General features: G+C 36.8%; 1 protein-coding gene across 3 annotated transcripts in view; it reads left to right on the forward strand.

The window, feature by feature from the left end:
• The window catches only part of ACSL4 (acyl-CoA synthetase long chain family member 4), a 122041-nt gene that overhangs the window by 79909 nt on the left and 20806 nt on the right, over window positions 1–21326 (forward strand). For all 3 annotated transcript variants that reach the window (XM_077147066.1, XM_077147065.1, XM_077147064.1), the window contains exons 12-15: window positions 2411–2485; window positions 4567–4758; window positions 6524–6638; window positions 7217–7374. In XM_077147066.1, the coding sequence (XP_077003181.1) occupies window positions 2411–2485; window positions 4567–4758; window positions 6524–6638; window positions 7217–7374 (540 nt within the window). The remainder of the gene's footprint in view (window positions 1–2410; window positions 2486–4566; window positions 4759–6523; window positions 6639–7216; window positions 7375–21326) is intronic.

Consider the following 21326-nt stretch of genomic DNA (forward strand, 5'->3'; position numbering starts at 1 on the left):
AATTTTTATAGAGTTTATTTTTTAGTGCAGTTTTAGGTTTACAGAAAAATAGAGCAGAAAGTAAAGTTCCCATATACCCCCCTCCACACATACACAGTTTCTTCTGTTGGTAACATCTTGCATTAGTGTGGTACATCTGTTATGATTGATTACCCACTATTGATAAATTATTAAAGTCCGTGATTTACAATAGGGTGCAGTCTTTGTGTTGTACATGTTTATGGATTTTAACAAATGCATAATGTCATTTATTCACCATTATCATATTTTACAGAATAATTTCACTGCCCTAATATTGCCTTGTGCTCTTGTCTATTTATTCTTTCCTACCCTACATCCCCTGGTAACCACTGTGTTTTTACTGCCTCTGTAGTTAAGGTAAGCATTGTTAATGTGGCAAATCATTCTACATTAGCCACTACTAATAAAATCCATTTGGATTACCTTTGGAAACCATGATAACTTTATGTTATCTCTTAAGTAATATCTGATTCTATGCAAACCTACCTAGATTTTAGTTTTATAAACTTTGAGTTAGAATATCATGTGTACCTTGTTTTTAAGTCTTATAATGACTTATGACAGTGTCATTCCTCAACATTCTGTCTCCGTGGTCTAAATGCTCACTTCCTTGCAGAACTGCAAACTTGGCTTAAAGTATGACTTTTATGTTACCCCTTGAATTTATATACTTGCTGTGTCTTCTTGCTTTCTTTCAGTTTTTTATTTTAAAACAGACTGTAGTAGGGTTTCTCAACTTTGGAGTTACCAAAACTTTGAACCAGAAAATTCTATTTTGTTTGGGGGCTCTCCTGTTACTTTAGGGCATTTAACAGCCAGATGTCAACCCAGGGGGACAAAATTATCCCCAGTTGAGAATCTCTGGGCTATCAGATTGTTTTTCCTTGGATTATCTCACTTTTACCTCAAGCTTATTCTGTCATTCATCAATGCTATTATCTATACTGTCTCCCCATAGCCAAAATGTTTGTGTCAGTGGTATTACCATCCTAAAAGTAATTTAGGGTATAAGCTTTACAGTCATCTGGTTATTTTTTATTGTCTTTAACTTTCATCAGGTCTTACTATTTCTTCATTAGTTTCCCCTTTCACTCTGTGCCATCTTTGCCACCTGACCTTTTATAACTTCTCACTGCTCTGAGGTAAAGCTTTCAACTGCTGTGTCTGCCTATATTATATCATTTCTAATTTATCCTGTATGTCTTTGGATGCACCTCACACATTGTTGATACCTGCTGTATAAAATCTAAACTTGCCTTTACCTAGCTTTTGAGACCTCTCTGATTTGTCACCATTGTACCTGTCCATCATTACTTTCCATTATTTTCTCTCTCTCTCTATATATATATACACACGCCTGGCTTTGTTTCTCAACAGTCCAGTCTTCTCAGTAGTTCTCATGCAAGCATTCTTTCTCTTACATCTCTACATTTTCAATTCTCTTGTCTTATAATGCTCTTTGGCTTACTGTTCACAGTTGTCCTTTAAGGCCTAACTCTTCAATAAATTATTTCCCAACTAACTCATTTTACATTTATCTTTCTGGTCTCTCAGGTACTATTGTGCTTACCAATCAGTACCACACTGTTTAGTATTTAAATGTTTTTTAAGTTGTTTCATGTACATTTGTTCCCAATAGTTTGTTTGTAAGCTCACTGAGGGCAGGAGCTCCTTCTCCTTTATATGTTTTCCTCACAACATTGAATATAATGCTGATGGTGTAATAGACTGCCCAAAAACTCTTGATTAGTACTAGAAATAATTGCAAATTTCTAAAAGATAATAGGATCATTATCATCATACTTAATAATAGCAGCTGACATTTATTGAACTCTTAGTTTGTTCCAGAAAGTGTTAAGCACTGTCTGTGTATCATCTCATTTAATCCTTACTAGGTTCTGTTACTATCCCCACTTGATAGATGAGGAAACCGAGGTTTAGAGAGGTTAAATAACTTGCCCAAGTTATACAGCTAAGAAGTAGTAGAGTTGGAATGCCAATCAAAGCCTCAGTTCTCCTTTTTTAACAGAGATTTTTGTACTTAATTATCCAAAATATAATCAGGCAGTGCAGCAATGGCTCAGTGGCAGAATTCTCACCTGCCATGCTGGAGACCCGAGTTTGATTCCTGATGCCTGCCCATGCAATAAATAAATAAATAAATAAAAATCATAAGAAGTAAAAATGGTGTAACAACATTGGAATTAATTTTACTGTTGAAATGGAGTTTAAATATTGAAAAATGATCATATTTTGTGCTTTCTTTCACTATGGCTTCTTCTTTTGTCATTCTTCAAACACTGGCTCTAATTCCAGTATTCTTTGTCTCATATTAGTGCTGATCTGAAATGTGGTATGCCAATATCTTTGTTACTTTTTTCCTTCATAGTTACTGACTACACCACTGGCAGGGTTGGAGCCCCTCTTATTTGCTGTGAAATTAAGCTAAAAGACTGGCAGGAAGGTAAGAATTTTATGACAATCTCCAGTGATACTAGATAGGTTGAAAACGACTGTGAGCCTTAAGATGTTAATTTCTTTAAAGTGCTAGGTTGCATGAGTACCAAATGATTCTTTGTCACTGCTTGTTTTTTGCTTTCTTTTTCACCAGTAAATTTTTATCTTTGGTTTCCCAAGAGGAAAGGAAATTTCTAGAATCTAGGCATGAGAATTCTGAACTTGGGACTACTTGATGGTAAAGAGAGAAAAATTGCTTGGTGGGGCTTTCCCTGGGTTTGGAGAAGGTGAGGATATGTATGCCCTATTGTTAGAAGCTCAACTTTGCTAGTGAGCATATTGAGATAGGAAGTGAAACCTCAGATTTTCAGAAGTTGGAGTAACTGATTATGTGTATGTGTATGCACACATGCTCACACACACACTTCTTATATCATGACCTCAGCAACACTTTCGTAATTGAGACTCAATTGTCTAGCTACTTATATAGTTGAATTTGATATGTAACTGCAGAGATGAGCCACTTAGAGTAAATTTACACTTTACAGACATTGAAACTCGGTGATGGCGATAATCTTTTTACACATCAGCTGAAGGCAAAAGTAAACCAGTCTTTCTATAATGAATTTATGAAAGGTATTAAATAAGCACCTCAACTGCAATAAGATGGATTGTTAAATAAACCAATAATTAACAGCCTAGTCACACCAGATGACGCAAGAGTAATTAAAACATGTAAGATACTAAAGGAGATATATTACCTTGGGATGAATCCATGGACTAAAAATAAAAGAACTAATTACCTTGGAAGACATTTTCCTTAGGTTGTTCAAATCCCAGGAATGGGCTTTATCTGATGTAAACTAAGTTTCTAAAGGTGTTTCTCCTTTGTGACTTTCTTGATATGCACGTTATTGCCAATGCTCTATGAACAAATAACTTTTTTTTCTTTAATCACATTTAAAATCCAATTATATTCCCAGGAGTCTTGCAGGTTGGGACTAAGTCCTCTTCCTTCTTTTTCCTCAGATAATGCCTTTCCAATTTTATAATAAAAACCTGAAGAAATAAAAACAGAATACTGTATATTGGGCATCAGCATCAAAATTGTCTTATTGTACTGGGTAATTTGTTAGGCAATAGAGTCAGAGAAACAATGTTTTAGTAAAAATTGGTAAGGAGAATTTTACCATTAATTTTTATTTTCTGATTTTCTTGTGTTGTGCTTTAGTGTCAGTTTTTGGGAGTAGGTCTGTTTGCTCTTTTTTTGGGAGAGGTTTACTTGCTATGAAGACTCCTTTGCTTTATACAATAGGAATGATCTTTATGATTTACATGTAATGGGAATTGTTATGTTGGAATATTGAAAAGTTTCAAATTTATAAGAACAGTTAACAGCTGAGAGGAACTCTGCTTTTAATCCTTTTATGACACAAAATCCAACCAATATCTAAATTTGTGAATTCAGGGTTTTATGTATTTTCCTTAAAGTAATGCTTATTCCTTAATAAAGAGGTCATGATAAAATGTTTCAGTAGTTATTGTCAATTATTTCAGTGCGTCAGCTTTTAAAGTTATGACTGGCCATGGGCAAAATTAAGAAAAAATTTTCCTCCTATTTCCCCTAGCCTCCCTTTCCTGTCATTTATTGGTGTTGCCTTCCTTAGGCACTTACTTCTTGCTCTCTTTAATTAAAACCTCCTTAGAAAACATCTGAAATGCATGAATATCAAGGTATTAGTAATTTTTTTAAAATCCTCCTTCTTGAGGGTAATTTTATCTTACCAATACTGTATAAATCATTAAGCTGAATGATGGTCTAATTGTAAGATTTCATTTCTTAGCTTTATAGTTATGGGAGGGTTTGGGATGGGTGGTTCTTGGTGACGATTCTCATTGAGCCTTCCTGGGCACTTCTGAAATCACACCCAGCAAGCGGTCACTATCCTCACATAAATCTGAGTAAATATAAATTAATATTCTTACATAAAGTGATGTAAAATTGACCAGCAGAGAAAATATTAGGATATTTAAGAATTAATGAATGTCAGTTTTGTTTTAGAATATTAACTAATTTGTGATTACCAGGTGGTTATACAGTTCATGACAAGCCAAATCCCAGAGGAGAAATCGTAATTGGTGGACAGAATATCTCCATGGGATATTTTAAAAATGAAGAGAAAACAGCAGAGGATTATTCTGTGGATGAAAATGGTCAAAGGTGGTTTTGCACTGGCGATATTGGAGAATTCCATCCCGATGGATGTTTACAGATTATTGGTCAGTGTATTCTCTTTTTGTGTGGTTTTTTTGTTTGTTTTTTTTTGCTTTTAATAACTTCAATATGTATGACAGGTAATATTGGTGGGGTCATTAATAGGGTTGATGGTTCCATTTTTCAACCTTTGGACAAGTTATTCAGTTTATATCTGTGCCTTCCCATCTGTAAAATAGAGATAACAATACCAACTTCATAGGGTTGTTATGAGGATTAAAGGCATTGACATATATACAGTGTTTAAAGCAATATCTATACTTGGTAGATAGTAGGAGTAACAGAAGCAGCAGCAGCAACAGGGGTGGGGAAATGGGCAGGAAAGCAGCAGATTGGTAATGAGAAAGCAAAAGAAGTCAGAAGAGGTATTTTTTGGTCAACCACATGTAGTTCTGTATAATTATCTACTGTACCATACCTATTCTAGGCCTTCCTCCACCTTATCATTTTACTCTTACCTGATATGACCCCTGTAGTCAGTTTCCCTCCCCATCTAAGAGAAAATTTTTTTTTTCTGGTGGCCATCTATATGGCTCTAACTAACCCTGAATTTTAGAAAAGGATGATATAAACTCTCAATACTAGTCTGTTACTCTGAAAGTGCCGGTTGCTATGACATTGCCATTTTGGGGCCTACTGAAGGAGACCTTCAAGTTCAAAAAGCTTCTCTAAAATGGGCCCTAAATGCTAATCATTTTTAATCAGGCAAATGTTAGAATAAAAATTGACTGGCTGATAAGAACTATTCTGCACGATCACTGTCAGATCTTTTTCGAGACATAAAAGTTTCCCCTATCCCATCTCGTGACCCCTTGCAGTCTGCCGCTAGAGCTCACATGGCCTGAATTTAGTTAGAAATTTCCTAGGAAGGTTGTTTCTGCAGCCCATTGGGAAGTCTTATCTTCGGGGGAAATTTCCAGGAAACATGGTCCAGTCTAGAACTGGTAATCCTTTTTTTTTCTCCCTTGATTCTTAATTTCTCTGGAATTACAGGTTGTTTCCTGAGCATATAGGGTGGGCTCCCAATATATAGATAGTCATATCAGCACTCACACAAAGGTTCTAGCAACCTGATGATTATATAAGCTGTGTTATCCTGTGCCAGCACTTTCTTAGAGCACTGTCATTTTAGCAAAATGATGTGAAATATGGAAAAGGGTGAATTACTATTTGTTGAGCATGTTCTGCATGCCAGACATTGTGCTACATGCCTGTTTGAGGTAGGCCTCATTATTTCTGATAAAATTGAGAGTTAGAGATTAGCTGTCATGCCTAGAGTCACATAGCAAGTAATGAACAGAGCTGCAATTCAAAAAAAATGCTCCAAAATCTTTGTTCCTTCTAATAACTTCATTATAATATTTAAGATTATGATTAAGATGTTAAAGGCTTGGGTATAGGATGTAGCATTTTGCATTTTCTTTTTAACTGATGTGTATGAGCAAGCATTATATATAACAAGATTTTAAAAAAAGTACCTTTTTTATATATATATACTGCATGGTGGGAGCATACTTTCTTTTTCCCTGTGACTATCCCATTATTGCAGCACCGTTTGTTGAATTTTTTGTGGGGCTAGTGCATGCGCTGGGAATTGAACTCTAGTCCCCTGCATGGCAGTTGAGAATTCTACCACTGAACTACCATTGCACCCCTAAAAGAAGTACCGTTGTAAATAAAGATCAAGGCAAAGAGATTCAAAGAAAATCAGAATTGTACATACATTAGTAAATGAACGGTGGATAACTTAACATTCTTCCTGACTTCTAGATCGTAAGAAAGATCTGGTAAAGTTGCAAGCAGGAGAATATGTATCTCTTGGGAAAGTAGAGGCTGCACTGAAGAACTGTCCACTTATTGACAACATCTGTGCTTTTGCCAAAAGGTAACTTTCAAAAGTTGAACTTTGTGTTTCATATACTTACACTAAAAGGGTGATTAGCAAACAGTTTCAAACTCTTATATATATATATATATATATAAGACTATATATAATCTTAAGGGTAATCTCAAATTCTTCTTGGAATAGTCATCAGTTTTGGAAAATGTTATACATTTCTGAAAGTACTTGAATTCAGTAGTTTAAAGATCAGTTGAGATAATCCAGATATTTTAACTATTTATTGAACACCTACTATATTTTGTTAATATTTGGCTATGCCACAGAAGTTGTTTCATTCAATATCTATTCATTTAGCATAATTTTCCCAAGATGGTAACATAACTGCTACATGTTGATATCAGTTTTGAACCCAGGTCTTTGTAAATTAAAAGCCTGAGAGATTGAACCCTTTTCTTTATGTGGCAATATGTATTTGTTATTATGATCTTTATTATTTCTTAATTAAACTTTATCAAATAAGAAAAAATATATATTTGGCTTTTTCTGTACTGTATTGTTTCTTTGAGTAATTTATAAATAATTGTTCTCAATGTTCCAATTTCTATTTTGTTTGATTTTAGTGATCAGTCCTATGTGATCAGTTTTGTGGTCCCTAATCAGAAAAGGTTAACTCTTTTGGCACAGCAGAAAGGGGTAGAAGGAACTTGGGTTGATATCTGCAATAACCCTGCCATGGAAGCTGAAATACTGAAAGAAATTAAAGAAGCTGCAAATGCCAGTAAGTAAGATGGCTTGTCTTTTGAAGTCCCTAAAATTCATTCAATGGTGTCTTGGGCATTATGGCTCTTCAAAGAAGTGTGCTTCTTTTAATAATAAAATATAGGGTTTAAAAAAACTTCCTCTCAAATACATTATATAGAATGAATTTTTGTGTTTGAAGAATCTTTAAATGCCATATAGTGAAATAACCTATCTAGTTCTTTATTCCATATTATAATATCCCTGCAAAATTAGCCCTGTTTTTGGAATGGAATTTACACTTCCCCAAGATCCAAATCTGGATAGAACTATTATGAAGTTCTACCTTATATCTGTAAAGTAGAAACTAATAATTCTTTAGTTAATAGTATCATAACCCTGATTATATTTTGTTTATGTATATTGGCTCTTTAAGTGGACTGTCCGAGATGATGCATTAATTCAACCAATTGGAGATCATCTGAGTATACAGTACATTCCAGGCATTATATTAGGCATCAGGAATACAGAAGGAACTCATTGTCTAGTGAGAAGGACACATAGAGGGACAGCAATCTTAACAGCATAGAGAAACATGGTACCACAGAGGAGGGTACCTAACCCTACCTGGGAGGTCATGGAAGGTTTCCTTGGGGAGAGGTCACCTAAGCTCATCTTTAAGGCTTGACTGGAAATTAATTAGGGAGGGCATTCTAGGCTAAGGAGCAACATGATAAAGGCAGAGTTGTGAAAAAGATAGTGTGTGCAAGGAACGACCAAGGAGTTTGGTGTCATTGGTAAGGTTACACAGTGTAAGATGAGGCTGTAGAGGTAGGCAGAGGCCAAGTCACAGGGTGCTTTGTGTGCCATGCTCAGAAATTTGGACTTAATCTTGTAGGCAGTTGGGAGTCATTGATAGAGTTTAGCAGGTAATTGAAATGGTCATATTTGCATTTCAGATAGATCTGTTCACTGTATGGTTATGTTGAAGATACATTTGAGGGGATCAGGACTGAGGCCATAGGCTAGTTTAAAAGGGCTGTAGAAGTTTAGATGGGGGGGGTGGAGAATAAGGCTGGAACCAGGGAAGTGATAGATGTCAAAAAACATGAAGCAAAATTGGCAAGCTTTGCTGATTAATTGGGTAATGTAGGTAAGGGAGAAAGAGGAGTCAAGGTTAACCTCCAGATTTATAGCTTAAACAATAGGGTAGATTAGTACTACTAATTTCACTAGAAAGTCCATAAGGAAGAGCAGGCTTATATGTAAAAGTGATTGGGTCAGTTTGGGACATAAGTACTTTGAAGTACCAGTTGGATAATCAAAGTTTAATTGTCCAGTAGGAAGTTGTATATGTTAGTCCAAACTTTATAAGAGATACCTGGTCTACATATAGACTTGAGAATATTTGAAGCCATGAAAAGTAAGATGGGTTCAACTGAGGAAAGAATGTAAAATGAGGATGGGTCTCTGGTCAACCATCATTTAAGGAAGGGATGGAAGAAAAGTCATGGGAGAAATGTTGAGTAAGAAGCAAGGCAAGCAAAGGCAGTGTGGGACACTGTTAAGGGAGTCTCAGGAAAAAGGAAGTAAACATTGGTTTCAAATTTAGCACATAGGTCTGAAAAGGCTTTTTGGAACATTGTATTGGGAAATTAGATTAACAATTAACTTTCAATAAGCCAAATACAGAGTGGTTTGTATAACTTTTTTAAGTTTTAATTTTCATTTTTTTATCAGTGTAATAAAAATGTACATAGTTTTTAAAAATCATGTAGTATTATGCAGTTTTCCTCAAACATCAGCCCATGATGGGTCCCTCTTCACCCTGAAATCCCATGCCCCTTCCACTTCAGCTATTTTGTAATTTCTGGCATTTGTCTCCCATTTTCTAAAGAAAATGGTTATATTGCTATTTCTTGACTGTTTTCATTTTAGATGTTATCTCTTGGCTTCCTACCATAGAGGATGATTTCACTTTCTTGTGTCCAAGTCCACACACTTCCATTCCTGATATACAGTACAATTTTACATTTTATATCCATGTTTATACTGTTATGACTATGAAAATATTCATAGCTGAGTAATGTAGTATTTTTATGATTATAGGTCTTTCTTGGACAACTTTTTGCTTTTTCCTGGATTTAAAAATTGTCTCTCTTCTTTATTAGTTTCCTTTGTACCTATAATTAAGTGTAAACTCTGGTAAGAGTTATAAAAGTCCTCGTATACAAGAAAACACATCAGAGATGTGTTTCCAACTTCTAGTGTTGCTGTTTGAGAAGTCTTAACAGCAACTTATCTCAAAAATAAGAGAAAGATAAGAAAAAAAAGGATATTTTTGGAGATATCCTTTTTAGAACCCTTCCTCTTCATACTAAAATTTGGAGTGTTTGGGTGCATAGGTGGTTCAGTGGTAGAATGCTCGCCTTCCATGCAGGAGACCTAGGTTCGATTCCTGGACCATGTACAGCCTCCCCCCCCAAAAAAATTTTGGAGTGTTTGCTCCCTGGGGCTTCCCTTTAGTATCATCATAGAAATTTCCTTTTCTTCTCTCCTGTGTTGGACTCTGTTTTCTGGATCTCATGTCTGTCTTTGTCCTGGTTTACTGTCTCATTTGGGTAGAGCACATTCTCCAGTAGCTTACTGAGAAAGGTGCATAGGAAGTAAATTTTGGATACCTTACATGTCTGAATACATCTATTCTATCCATATGAGAAGTAATTTGGCATATTTTAGAACTCTGGATTGAAAATCAATTTTCCTTGATCTTTGAAGTCTTGGGGCCATTGTCTTCTAACTTCTAGTGTTGCTGTTTGAGAAGTCTAGTGCCATTCTAATTCCTAATCCTTTGTGTTTGTATTTTATCTCACAAAGATTACAGGGTTATTTTTTAAATTCTTGATATTCTGATACTAGTTTCTATTGATGTCCCCTTATGATCTTTTTGTTTGTTTTTCATTCATAATTTATTCCCTCTAAGTTGTTTGTGTGTGTGTGTGTGTGTGTGTGTGTGTGTTTGTTTGTATGTGTGTGTGTTTCAGGGACAGCTTTTATATGGCTGGTAGACCTCCTGATTTTATCCTCTATTTTTTCGTCTGTTTTTTTTTTCTCCTGGATCTATTTATCTTTTTGTTTTATATTCTGGCAGAGTCTTTCAACTTTATCTTCTGTTCTATTTAAGTTTCAATTTCTACTATTACAGTTTTAATTTTTAGGAGCTCTTTCATGTCCTCTAGCTCTTTCATGTTCTTTTTAATAGCGTCTTGTTGCTTTTTCATGAGTGCATTGTGCTGTGCCATATTTCTATGAGGATGAGGGATTTTTTAATGACATTTTCTTCTATTGTTGTCTCATTTTCCTCCAAGTTCCAATTTTGCTTACTTTAATTTTAGCCTCTTGGTGACTTCTGATCCTTGTCTGTCCATTTATTTTTTTCTTCACATGAGTAAATGTTTTTATTTCTCTTGTATGTATAAATGCCGAAGAATGAAGAGCCTTCCTCTCAGGTTCTGGTCTGTTTTTTTTTTTCTTTAACTTTTTTTTATTGTAAAATATAACATATACAAAGCAAAGAAAGAAAAAAAGCAACAATTTTCAAAACACACTTCAACAAGTAGTTACAGGTTAAATCATAGAGTTTGTCATGGGCTACTTATTCTACCATCTCAGATTTTTCTTTCTAACTGTTCCTAAACACTGGAAGCTGGAAGGAATTTTCATGTAGTGATTCAGCAGTCATACTTGTTTGCCAAGTGCTATTCTCTCTGTTATACCTCCTTCTTCTTCTTTGATACTTCTCCCAGTCTATAGGGATCTTTGGGCAGTGCCCATTCTGACTTTTTTCATGTTGAGAAGGGTTGTCAACACGAAAGGATAAGAGGGTATAATTAATTGATAATCTTGGAGAAGCTGGTCCCTCTGAGTTTCAGGATTTATCTGACTTAGGAACTGTTCTGGAATTATAGGTTCCAGGAAAGCAAACTTAGTGCATGAAACCTTTATAGAGTCTCAGTTTGAGCCGTAGGTGTTCTCAAGAGTCAACAGGAGAACAACTACTAAATAACCAGAAACAGTACAGAACAGCTCCCGGAGCCACGATAGTGACCGGACACACAGCGTACCCCAGTCTGGACCAGCTGGACTGGCTGCGAGTCTCCGGAACCGTGAGTTCCCCAAGCTGCGGCGGCTGGTGCCCCTCCCCCACAGGCGGCTTCCCAGAGGGAAAGGAAAGAGACTCTAACAGTAGCAAGGACTGAGTCCAACCAAACACCAATTGTGGCATAAATAAACAAATTCTGACTACTAAAAATAGGCCCCCAGCTAAGGTGAACCTGGTCAAGGCAGAGGTCGCTTATTGGGCTAACCGAAAAAGAGGAAAGTGGATGAAACGGAAGTTTTTGTGGCTGTTTCTACCGAGGCTTGGCTGCCTCTGGATTCAGTGGCAGGACTACTCGGGCTGCAACTGCCCCAGGCATAGGCAGAAACAGACTGCTTACAGGGCTGTCTCCCACCTGTTCCCCAGGGGAGGGGTGAAGCCCAATTTAGGTGGAATCCCTCTCTCAAGGAATTCAGACCCCAGGGCTAGGCAATTGGAAGCCATTAAATCCAGCCTACAAACTCTCCTATGTCTCCACCACGCCCCCAGCAGGGAGAGCCTTCCAAAGTTAAAGGAGCCACAACATCTTTTGCTGGTGGGACCAGCAGGCAGACAAGCACCACATACTGGGCAGGATAAGAAAAGCAGAGCCGAGAGACATCACAGGAAAGTCTTTTAACCTGCTGGGTCTCACCCTCAGGGAAAACTGACACAGGTGACTCCTTCCCCCTGATAGGAGGCCAGTTTAGTCCGGGAAAACCTGGCTGGAGTCTGTAATACCTATGTAGACCCTCCTAAGGGTGGGGAAGGAAAATGCACCTTACAAGCAGGACAAGAAACAAGAAAACAAGAACTGAAAAATTACCTTCTGTTAAACAAAACTTAAGCTAGAGGCCCAGAAAAAGCTGAACTGAAGGTCAAAAAACAGATAGATAACAAACTCATCTAGCAAGAAAACCCTAGGTAAGATAAGTGAAAGAAATCTCCAGAATAAACTAATTAAGGTAATTAAATATCTAGACACCAGCAAAAATAACAAATCACACCAGGAAAATTGAAGATATGGCCCAGTCAAAGGAACAAACCAATAGTTCAAATGAGATACAGGAGCTGAAACAATTAATTCAGAATATACGAACAGAAATGGAAAACCTCATCAAAAACCAAATCAATGAATTGAGGGAGGACATGAAGAAGGCAAAGAATGAACAAAAAGAAGAAATGGAAAATCTGAAAAAACAAATCACAGAACTTATGGGAATGAAAGGCACAGTAGAAGAGATGAAGAAAACAATGGAAACCTACAATGGTAGATTTCAAGAGACAGAGATTAGGATTAGTGAACTGGAGGATGGAACATCGGAAATTCAAAAAGAAACAGAAACTATAGGAAAAAGAATGGAAAAATATGAGCAGGGACTCAGGGAATTGAATGATAATATGAAGCAAACAAATATACATGTTGTGGGTGTCCTGGAAAGAGAAGAGAAGGGAAAAGGAGGAGAAAAACTAATGGAAGAAATTATCACTGAAAATTTCCCAACTCTTATGAAAGACCTAAAATTACAGATCCAAGAAGTGCAGCGCACCCCAAAGAGAATAGATCCAAATAGACGTTCTCTAAGACACTTACTAATCAGAATGTCAGAGGTCAAAGACTAAGAGAGGATCTTGAAAGCAGCAAGAGAAAAGCAATCCATCACATACAAGGGAAACCCAATAAGACTATGTGTAGATTTCTCAGCAGAAACCATGGAGGCAAGAAGACAGTGGGATGATATATTTAAATTACTAAAAGAGAAAAACTGCCAACCAAGAATTCTGTACCTAGCAAAACTGTCCTTCAAAAATGAGGGAGAAATTAAAACATTTTCAGACAAAAAGTCACTGAGAGTATTTGTGACCAAGAGAACACCTCTGCAAGAAATACTAAGGGAGCACTAGAGACTGATACGAAAAGACAGAAGAGAGAGGTGTGGAGAAGAGTGTAGAAAGAAGGAAAATTAGATATGACATATATAATACAAAAGGCAAAATGGTAGAGGAAAGTACTACCCAAACAGTAATAACACTAAATGTTAATGGATTGAACTCCCCAATCAAAAGACATAGACTGGCAGAATGGATTAAAAAACAGGATCCTTCTATATGCTGTCTACAGGAAACACATCTTAGACCCAAAGATAAACATAGGTTGAAAGTGAAAGGTTGGGAAAAGATATTTCATGCAAATAACAACCAGAAAAGAGCAGGAGTAGCTATACTAATATCTAACAAATTAGACTTCAAATGTAAAACAGTTAAAAGAGACAAGGAAGGATACTATGTACTAATAAAAGGAACAATTAAACAAGACATAACAATCATAAATATTTATGCACCAAACCAGAATGCCCCAAAATACGTGAGGCAAACACTGAAAAGGGAAATAGACACATATACCATAATAGTTGGAGACTTCAATTCCCCACTCTCATCAATGGACAGAACATCTAGACAGAGGATCAATAAAGAAACAGAGAAGTTGAATATTACAATAAATGAGGTAGACTTAACAGACATTTATAGAACATTACACCCCACAACAATAGGATACACCTTTTGCTCAAGTGCTCATGGATCATTCTCAAAGATTAGACCATATGCTGGGTCAGAAAGCAAGTCTCAACAAATTTAAAAAGATTGAAATCATACACAACACTTTCTCGGATCATAAAGGAATGAAGTTGGAAACCAATAAAAGGCAGAGCACCAGAAAATTCACAAATACGTGGAGGCTCAACAACACACTCTTAAACAAGCAGTGGGTCAAGGAAGAAATTACAAGAGAAATCAGTAAATATCTCGAGGCGAATGAAAATGAAAACATAACATATCAAAACTTATGGAGTGTAGGAAAGGCAGTGCTAAGAGGGAAATTTATTGCCCTAAATGCCTGTATCAAAAAAGAAGAAAGGGCAAAAATTCGGGAATTAACTGTCCACTTGGAAGAACTGGAGAAAGAACAGCAAACTAACCCCAAAGCAAGCAAAAGGAAAGAAATAAAAAAGATTAGAGCAGAAATAAATGAAATTGAGAACATGAAAACAATTGAGAAAATCAATAAAACCAGATGTTGGTTCTATGAGATAATAAATAAGATTGGTGGGCCCTTAGCAAGATTGACAAAAAGAAGAAGAGAGAGGACACAAATAAATAAGATCAGAAATGGAAGAGGAGACATAACCACTGACCTCACAGAAATAAAGGAGGTAATAACAGGATACTACGAACAACTTTATGCTAATAAATACAACAATGTAGATGAAATGGACAACTTCCTAGAACGTCATGAACAACCAACTTTGGCTCAAGAAGAAATAGATGACCTCAACAAACCAATCACAAGCAAAGAAATTGAGTCAGTCATTAAAAAGCTTCCCAAAAATAAAAGTCCAGGACCAGATGGCTTCACATGTGAATTCTACCAAACGTTCCAGAAAGAATTAGTACCAACCCTGCTCAAAATCTTCAAAAAAATTGAAGTGGAGGGAAAGCTACCTAGTTCATTCTATGAAGCCAACATCACCCTCATACCAAAACCAGGCAAAGATATTACAAAAAAAGAAAACTACAGACCAATCTCTCTAATGAATATAGATGCAAAAATCCTCAACAAAATTCTAGCAAATAGAATCCAGCAACACATTAAAAGAATTATATATCATGACCAAGTAGGACTCATCCCAGGTATGCAAGGATGGTTCAGCATAAGAAAATCAATTAATGTAATACACCATATCAACAAATCAAAGCAGAAAAATCACATGATCATCTCAATTGATGCAGAGAAGGCATTTGACAAGATTCAACATCCTTTCCTGTTGAAAACACTTCAAAGGATAGGAATACAATGGAACTTCCTTAAAATGATAAAGGGAATATATGAAAAACCCACAGCTAATATCATCCCCAATGGGGAAAAATTGAAAGCTTTTCCCCTAAGATCAGGAACAAGATAAGGATGTCCACTATCACCACTGTTATTCAACATCGTGTTGGAAGTTCTAACCAGAGCAATTAGACAAGAAAAAGAAATACAAGGCATCAAAATTGGAAAGGAATAAGTAAAACTGTCACTGTTTGCAGATGATATGATACTATATGTCAAAAACCCTGAAAAATCCACAGCAAAACTACTAGAGCAAATAAACGAGTACAGCAGAGTGGCAGGTTACAAGACCAACATTCAAATTCTGTAGTGTTTCTATACACTAGTAATGAACAATCTGAGGGGGAAATCAAGAAACGAATTCCATTTATAATTGAAACTAAAAGAATAAAATATTTAGGAATAAATTTAACTGAAGAGACAAAAGACCTATACAAAGAAAATTACAAGAAACTGTTAAAAGAAATCACAGAAGACCTAAATAGATGGAAGGGCATACCATGTTCATGGATTGGAAGACTAAATATAGTTAAGATGTCAATTCTACCTAAATTGATTTACAGATTCAACACACTACCAGTAAAAATCCCAACAACTTACTTTTCAGAAATAGAAAAACCAATAAGCAAATTTATCTGGAAGGGCAGGGTGCCCCGAATTGCTAATTCCCTTAATTGTCTTGAGGGAAAAAAACGAAGCTGGAGGTCTCATGCTGCCTGACTTTAAGGCATATTATGAAGCCACAGTGGTCAAAACAGCATGGTACTGGCATAAAGATAGATATATTGACCAATGGAATCGAATAGAATGCTCAGATATAAACCCTCTCATCTATGGACATTTGATCTTTGATAAGGCAGTAAGGCCAACTCATTTGGGACAGAACAGTCTCTTCAATAAATGGTGCCTAGAGAACTGGATATCCATATGCAAAAGAATGAAAGAGGACCCGTATCTCACACCCTATACAAAAGTTAACTCAAAATGGATCAAAGATCTAAACATTAGGTCTAAGACCATAAAACAGTTAGAGGAAAATGTAGGGAAATATCTTATAAATCTTATCATTGGAGGCGGGTTTATGGACCTTACACCTAAAGCAAGAGCACTGACGAACGAAATAAATAAATGGGAGCTCCTCAAAATTAAACACTTTTGTGCATCAACGAACCCCATCAAGAAAGTAAAAAGACAGCCTCCACAATGGGAGACAATATTTGGAAACGACATATCAAATAAAGGTCTAGTATCCAGAATTTATAAAGAGATTGTTCAACTCAACAACAAAAAGACAGCCAATCCAATTACACAATGGGAAAAAGACTTGAACAGACACTTCTCAGAAGAGGAAATACAAATGGCCAAAAGGCACATGAAGAGATGCTCAATGTCCCTGGCCATTAGAGAAATGCAAATCAAAACCACAATGAGATATCATCTCACACCCACCAGAATGGCTATTATCAACAAAACAGAAAATGACAAGTGCTGGAGAGGATGTGGAGAAAGAGGCACACTTATTCACTGTTGGTGGGAATGTCAAATGGTGCAACCACTGTGGAAGGCAGTTTGGCGGTTCCTCAAAAAGCTGAATATAGATTTGCCATATGACCCAGCAATATCATTGCTAGGTATCTACTCAGAGGACTTAAGGGCAAAGACACAAACGGACACTTGCACACCAATATTTATAGCAGCATTATTTACAATTGCAAAGAGATGGAAACAGCCAAAATGTCCATCAACAGACGAGTGGCTAAACAAACTGTGGTATATACATACGATGGAATATTATGCAGCTTTAAGACAGAATAAACTTTTGAAGTATGTAACAACATGGATGGACCTTGAGAACATTATGCTGAGTGAGACTAGCTAAAAACTAAAGGACAAGTACTGTATGGTCTCACTGATATGAACTGACATTAGTGAATAAACTTGGAATATGTCGTTGGTAACAGAGACCATCAGGAGATAGAAACAGGGTAAGATATTGGGTAATTGGAGCTGAAGGGATGCAGACTGTGCAACAGGATTGGATACAAAAACTCAGAAATGTACAGCACAATACTACCTAACTGTAATATAATTATGTTAAAACACTGAATGAAGCTACCTGTGAGAATGATAGAGGGAGGAGGGCTGGGGACATAAATGAAATCAGAAAGAAAGATAGATGTTAAAGATTGAGACGGTATAGTCTAGGAATGCCTAGAGTGTATAATAATAGGGAAATGTACAATGTACAAATTTTAAAAATGTTTTTGCATGAGGAAGAACAAAGGAATGTCATTATTGCAGGGTGCTGAAAATAGATGATAATTAATTCTTTAAAGTGTCACCTTATGTGTGAGACTAAAGCAAAAATGTTTATTTGTTACAAAATTTATATTTTGACTAGAGCATTTCCTAATATAACTCATGTAGATAGTTTGATTGAATGCCATAAATACTTGGAATCTCAGGTAGGACATGAGATTTTGTTGGTTTGTCCAGAGTGATGCCCCGATGAATCCCAGAATGATTTGATCAGTGACTGGTAAAGTATTTGCAAGCCCCTTTCGGGGAATGGTGGGAGTGGAGAGAAATTCAACTTCCCCAAGTTGAATTCTTGATATTCTCACAAGTAGTGTGGACAACCAAAGCTATAGGCTGAGCCCCCAGTCTTGGGGTTTGTTCACATGAAACTTAACCCCACAAAGGATAGGTCAAGTCTACTTAAAATTTAGGCCTAAGAGTCACCCTCAAGAGAGCCTCTGTTGTTGCTCAGATGTGGCCTCTCTCTCCAGCCAACATGACGAGCAGTCTCACCACCCTCCCCCTCTCTGCATGGGATGTGACTCCCAGGGGTGTGGACCTTCCTGGCAACGTGGGACAGAAATCCTGGAATGAGCTGAGACTCAGCATCATAGGACTGAGAAAAACCCTAGAATGAACTGAGAATTAACAGCAAGGGATTGAGAGAACCTTCTCGACCAAAAGGGGGAAGAGTGAAATGAGACTAAGTGTCAGTGGCTGAGAGATTCCAAACAGAGTCGAGAGGTTATCCTGGAGGTTATTCTTACGCATTAAGTAGATATCACCTTGTTGTTCAAGATGTAGTGGAGAGGCTGGAGGGAACTTCCTGAAAATGTAGACCTGTGTTCCAGTAGCCATGTTTCTTTATGATGATTGAACAATGATATAGCTTTCACAATGAGACTCTGTGAATGTGAAAACCTTGTGTCTGATGCTCCTTTTAGCTACTGTATCAATAGAAGAGTAGAAAATATGGAATAAAAATAAATAATAGGGGGGAACAAATGTTAAAATAAATTTAGTTTGAAATGCTAGTTGTAAATGAAAGCGAGGGGTAAGGGGTATGGTATGTATAATCTTTTTTTTCTCTATTATCGTTTTATTTCTTTTTCTGTTGTCTTTTTATTTCTTTTTCTAAGTCGATGCAAATGTTCTAAGAAATGATGAATATGAAACTATGTGATGATATTAAGAATCACTGATTTCATATATAGAATGGAATGATATCTTAATGTTTTGTTTGTTAATTTTTTTTAATTAATAAAAAAAAGTTAAAAAAAAAAAAAGACTCAACAGGAGTGATATTGGTTGGGGTTTAGCAGACCAGAGCAATCAGCACTATCTAACTGAAGTTTAGATAAGAGTAGCCTCCAAGAATAGCCTTTCAACTCCTTTTGATCTCTCTTGGCCACTGATGCATACTTTTATTACATCTCTTCCCCCACCCCCTTGGTCCAGACGGCATTGTTGAGCCCATGGTGCCAGGACCAGACTCATCCCTGGGAGCCATGCCCCACGCTGCCAGAGAGACCTTCATCCCTGAATGTCATGTTCCACACAGGGAAGAGGGCAATGACGTTTTTTTGCAGAGTTGGGCCTAGAAAGAGAGAGAGAGACCACGTCTGAGCAACAAAGAGGTTTCCAGAAAGCAGCTCCTAGGACTCACCATGAACATTCTTGGCTTCTCCCCCACAGAAACAAGTTTCATAAGAGCATGCCTCAAAATCAAGGGCCTGGCCCATTTTCCTGGGTCAACAATGGTTGAGATAGTACCCGGGACTTTCCAGATGGAAAAGTTCAATATGTGTATATATATGTATATGTGTGTGTGTGTGTGTGTGTGTGTTTTACTTCAGACCCTCAATGGACTGCAACACTTCCCAACTATCAGCCCACCACAGTCTGAGATGTATCCCTGCATTACACCAAGCTACACAGAAATACAAGGCCTCATTCCTGCCCGGGACCCAAGAAGTCTGGGTTGTTCAAATAAGCTATTCAGACAGATTGATTTAGATTATGTCTTACAGAAAATCTGGGTTCTGGGTTCCTGTCTTTGGTCCCATACTGTAGGTGAAGGTCTAGAGGACATACACTATCATCTTTTATCCTGTATTCTAATTTGCCTAAGACCCTGCCAGATTGGCTTCATTTTTAACTTTGATTTGAACCTAATCTTCCCTTCAGCTACTTTAACTGTCATTATATATAGCTTGCCAACTTTCAAGGCTGTAGCACTCCATCTCCGGGTCCTAGGTGTCACAGAGTTATTCAGATTTTCAGTGAAATACCAGTTGATACACATATAGCTCAGTGTCTCAGCATCCAGAAATACATTTACAACTAAGTGTGGCTGCTGTAAGGGCTTACAATCTAGGCTCAATTTTTCTCCTAAATATTTTCTGAAAGAGACCTTAACATATATGTTCTTTTTGTTTCTGGCTTATTTTGCTTAACACATTGTCCCTAAAGTTTATTCAGTTGTGAATAAACATCTTGACATCCTTCCTTTTTTGTAGCCATACCATATTTCATCATATAAATGTATCACAGTTCACTGTTCTGCTTCTCAGTCATTGTACCTTTTGTTGGCTCCCTCCATCTGCTGTGCATCATGGATAATTTTTTTTTTTTACATGGGCAGGCACTGGGAAACAGTCTCCAGCATGGCAGGTGAGAACTCTGCCTGCTGAGCCACCGTGGCCCGCCTAATGGATAATACCTTTACCAGAGTCATAATAATGGAATCATGCAGTATTCCATTATCTATCCTTTTGTGTCTGATTTATTTTACTCAGCATTATGTCTTCAAGGTTCATCCATGTTGTCATATGCTTTGGGACCTCATTTTGTCTTACTGCTGCATAATATTCTAATGTATGTATATGCCACATTTTGTTTATCCATTCTACTGTTGATAGGCATTTGGATTTTTTCTGTCTTTTGGCGATTGTGAATAATGCCGCTAGAAACATCAATGTGCAAATGTCTGTTCGTGTCACTGCTTTCAGCTCTTCAGGTCATATACTGAGTATTGGTATTGTCAGGTCATAGGGAAACTCAGTATTTAGAGTTCTAAGGAACTGCCAAATGGTCTTCCACAGCAGCTGCACCATTATGCAGTTCCACCAGTAGTGAATAAGTGTTCCAGTTTCTCCACATCTTCTCTAACATTTGCAGTTTTGTTTGTTTAATAGTAGCCTTTCTTATAGGTATGAGGTGATATCTCATTGTCATCTTGATTTGCATTTCCCTTACAGCTAATGAAAATGAGCATCTCTTCATATACTTTCTAGCCATTTGTATTTGGTCTTCGGAAAAGTGTCTCTGCCCATTTTATAATTGGGTTGTTTGTTCTTTTTTTGTTGAGCTGTATAATTCCTTTATGTGCACAGGATATCAAGCCTTTATCTGATATGTGGTTTCCAAATATGTTCTCCCATTGAATTGGCTGCTTCTTCATCTTCTTGACAAAGTCCTTGAGGCACAGAAGCTCTTGATCTTAAGGAATTCCCATTTGTCAATTTTTCTTCTGCTTGTCCTTGAATCTACTATCTTATCCTTTAGTTTTTATTTGTCAGATCTATATATTCTTTTCCCTCCCTCTCTTTTTTTTCCTTTAAATTACCATTACTGGTATTCTTTAATTCTGTGACTTCCTCTA

Source organism: Tamandua tetradactyla, chromosome X, assembly GCF_023851605.1.
Source record: "Tamandua tetradactyla isolate mTamTet1 chromosome X, mTamTet1.pri, whole genome shotgun sequence".
Lineage (NCBI taxonomy): Eukaryota > Metazoa > Chordata > Mammalia > Pilosa > Myrmecophagidae > Tamandua > Tamandua tetradactyla.